The following is a 3,845-nucleotide window of genomic DNA, read 5'->3' as shown; positions in this document are numbered from 1 at the left end:
AGTGTACTATCATTCTGAGCCGGAAGCTGATTCTAGAAGTGTTTTTGCTCACTTTCGCTAGAGGTTTATTTTTTTTTACCTTATGTTCGAATGTTAGACTTCTTTGAGTCTAGCTCACACACGCTCATCCTGCATGTCTAACCAGGTTTCCGCTATATTAAATTTCTTGAGTTTTTTTTTTTTTTGACCTTATTGGTCCAAAATTATAAAAGAAAAAATATATTTTTATCGAATTTCTCAAAAAAAAATTAGTCTTCAATATTTTTATTGAAGAAAGCTAAATTAGAAATAATATTTTTATTTTCTCAAAAAAAAAAAAAAAATATCGAATTTCTGGTTTTGGTGTTGGCGGAATTTCCCTTCAATTGCTTCTCAGTTTGGTTTTCGTAAAGTCTTAAGAATTGTGTGACCTCAAACTCAAGAGTTGTGTGAAGTCGGAAAGCTCAATCATCTGAAGTGAACCACCACCACCGTGTTCGGAAGCTCGATCTCAACCCCAGGTTGTATTTTATAATTACATGCTTCTTCTTCAGATTCTAGGTTTTACTTACTGTAATCCAATTCATGATTTCATTCATTCCCAATTGGAAATTCGTAACCTAATAATCGTTAACTATCGGTTAAATTGGAGAATCAGACAAGGAAGAACATGAAGAAGAGAACGATGTACGCCTCGGGACTGGCCCTCCTCTGCTTTGTGGTGCTCATGATCGTCACTCCTGCCATCCCTCAGTCTCAAGCTTACCATGATTTCGCTGATAAGCGCGATTTTTTCGGTTAGAATCTCTCTCTCTCTCTCTCTCTCTTTTGAAGAATTCCTGTATTTCTGTTCTTTTTATCTTGATCACTACCAGATGCATTCTACTCTTGTTTTTTGCTCTGAATAATTGAAATTGACGGGCTCAGTTTTAATCTCAGGTATTCCCAATACCCTTAATGTGATTTCAAATTTCCCTTTCCTGGTCGTTGGTATCATTGGTCTCGTCCTTTGCTATTATGGGAACTATATGAAGCTCAGGTACTTTTGAAAATTTTCAATGCCTAGCATGGATAAACGATATTCTGAATGCATTCTTATTCAATTTTTTAATAATAGCTTGCAAGGTGAGCTTTGGGGTTGGACATGTTTCTACCTTGGTGTGGCTGCTGTTGGGATTGGATCCTCATATTATCATCTTAACCCAAATGACGCTACTCTAGTGTGGGATCGCTTGCCTGTGAGTTTGATTAGCAATTAAAATGATTTTGTTTTATAGAATATCAGCAACTATCAAGATATCATATATTCCATTAACTGACGTTGTTTTTTTTTTTTCTTAATGTTCTCATGACAATTGTAGATGACAATTGCATTCACATCAATCATTGCAATTTTCATCATTGAAAGGATTGATGAGCGGAAGGGAACCATTTCCATTTTACCTCTGCTTTTGGCGGGTGTAATAAGCATATTGTATTGGAGGCAAGCACTGTACCTCATTCCTTTTTATTATGATGGCCACTCTTTCCTAAGCTGTATTTACACTGTAGAGGAACTAGTTGTAATCATGAAGTACATCTTCTAGAGCAGGACTAGTTTTCAGGACGAATACGAGTTTTGGTTTTGCATTCCCTTTGATTGGCATGCACCGATACCAGGGTTGTGGAGTTCTGGGAAAGATAGGCTATTAGTGAAACCTTTATGGGGTTTGGAAGAATCTCAAATATCAATTCATATTGCCTTTTAACCCCTTGCTAAAATTGGCTAAATACTGTATGCATCTGCCTAGTTACAGATGATGGTGCCTTAATATCAAAGTTGGTTGTGGTGTCTGTAAACTGCATTCTATTTCAAAATATAATTGATGTGATATCCTTCTGCAGATTTTTTGATGACCTCCGCCCATATGCTCTGATCCAGTTTCTTCCTTGCATTGCCATTCCCCTGATGGCTATCTTGTTGCCCCCTATGTACACACATTCCACATATTGGCTTTGGGCAGCAGGTTTGTGGTTTTATTAACGAGAGTTCCTATGATGATTTATATATATCTAGTGTTTTCATTTTGTTGGTTATAAACTTTTCCTGTTATTGCAGTGTTTTATCTTTTAGCCAAGGTGGAAGAAGCTGGTGATAAAGTGATCTACAAATGGACATATCATATTGTTAGTGGGCACACCCTTAAGCATCTGTGCGCCGCAATGGTTCCTGTCTTCTTGACGCTTATGCTTGCGAAGAGAACTATTGAAACAGAGAGGTATTTGTCATTGACTCATTTCCTTTCAAATTATGTGCTTTTCAGATAACAGTAAGCTTTGCTGCATGTAGCTGAATGGGATATGCATAACAATAGGCCAATTCACAAATTTAGTCTCTGTAGAAAACCTGATAGAAATGAGTTGATCTTTCACCAGGTTTTTTTCTCATTTGATGATAACAGCAGTCAGAAAACTCTATAGACCACAAAAGGACCATGACCATATGTGCTGATACTACCCACAGTTTTGTCTCATATCTACTTCTGATTTGACACTTTTTTTTTTTTTTTTGTATAAAGACTGCAGACTTCATTCCATACTAACAATTTAGCCACACACTCAAAATTTCTTATATATATTCTTGTCAGGTCTTCTACTTAGTTTGTCAATTTTCTCTTTCCAACTGTTTACACCTTCTATTCTAGGTTTGCGGAACAGCACATTAGTTTGTGAGAACTGACCGACTATATCATGATTAGGTGTATGGATTTCTTTGTATTTGCTTTTCAATCATGCCACCTGTTTGTTAGTTGTGGATTTGACATGATGCCATATATTTTTTGTACTTGAGGAATTGAACAACCCCTTGCCATCTACTTATCAGTCTTCTGATTTTTTTTCTTAATTTTTTTTTATTAATTGATAGAATCATTCTTGTGTTAGTTCTATTGTAAACACTGTCTTTCTGCTAAAACAATCTCTCTTACTCCTTCCCCTATGATGTTCTTGCAGGCAAAGTTTGCTCAAGATTTGGAAGGTTTCCTGGACCGAGTTTAGAAAGAAGGATAATGACGTGGCGGTAGAGAGTTACACCTATACTACTGTTCCGGTTGTGGAATCACAATAGCCCTTTGGAATAAACAGTATATATGAGAAAATTTACACTTGTATTTGGTTAGAATATGAGAAAGAAAAAGGAGTTGTCAGCACATTGTCATACATGTTGACAATGGCTAACTAACAAATACTAATTGTGCTTCCTTCGAAGTTACAGGAGCACGGAAACTTTTCCATATTGTAAATAGAGAAACGTAGTACCCAATTTTAAATTTGTCATGTTGATTGAGTTCTTTCACCACGATCATATTTCAGTTCTTCATGCAACTTACTGGGGGTGTGCTCTTGTAGAGATATCTCTTCTTTCTTTCGTTATTTGTTTTTTTGTTTTGTTTTTGTTTTGGTTACATGGAAGCCTTAAAAAGGCCTAGAGCATAAAAAGTCAAGTAACAGGCCTAGATCTAAAAACTTAATTAAGGTCATCCAAGAAAGCCTAAGCAGATTGAGGTGGAGGAGGTTCGAAGAAGAGGACTCAGCGGTCATGAATTCATGATCAAGACCAGATTTGGCCAAAGAATCAGGTTGAGACATGAGATGCCTGGAGCCAAGGACAGTGGCACCAAGAGGACGAATTTGCACACGACAAAGAACTGCAGAGTCGGATTCAATATAAGGGGGGGAGGGGGGGGGGAGGGGGGGGGGGGCTGTGGTCACTTGACTATTAGTACTATTTCTCGCACCATCAACATTAAATTTGGCAAACCAAGAGGGGGTTTTGACTTATCCAAACCAAAAATTGAGATAATCAGTGATGACATTGGCTTTGGCTT

At 37.2% G+C, this 3,845-nt stretch overlaps 1 protein-coding gene across 1 annotated transcript; it reads left to right on the top strand.

Moving 5' to 3' along the window:
• The first annotated feature begins 348 nt into the window (after positions 1-348).
• Positions 349-3,324, top strand: LOC133744076 (uncharacterized). Its single transcript, XM_062172210.1, has 8 exons — positions 349-500; positions 638-776; positions 919-1,018; positions 1,097-1,217; positions 1,341-1,462; positions 1,864-1,985; positions 2,078-2,237; positions 2,971-3,324. The coding sequence occupies exons 2-8, from the start codon at positions 650-652 to the stop codon at positions 3,083-3,085; spliced, it is 867 nt and encodes a 288-aa protein (XP_062028194.1). The 5' UTR covers positions 349-500; positions 638-649; the 3' UTR covers positions 3,086-3,324.
• The last annotated feature ends 521 nt before the right edge of the window (positions 3,325-3,845 follow it).

Source organism: Rosa rugosa, chromosome 4, assembly GCF_958449725.1.
Source record: "Rosa rugosa chromosome 4, drRosRugo1.1, whole genome shotgun sequence".
Lineage (NCBI taxonomy): Eukaryota > Viridiplantae > Streptophyta > Magnoliopsida > Rosales > Rosaceae > Rosa > Rosa rugosa.
Note: the sequence above shows the minus strand (reverse complement) of the source record. Positions and strands in the feature narration are given on the sequence as shown.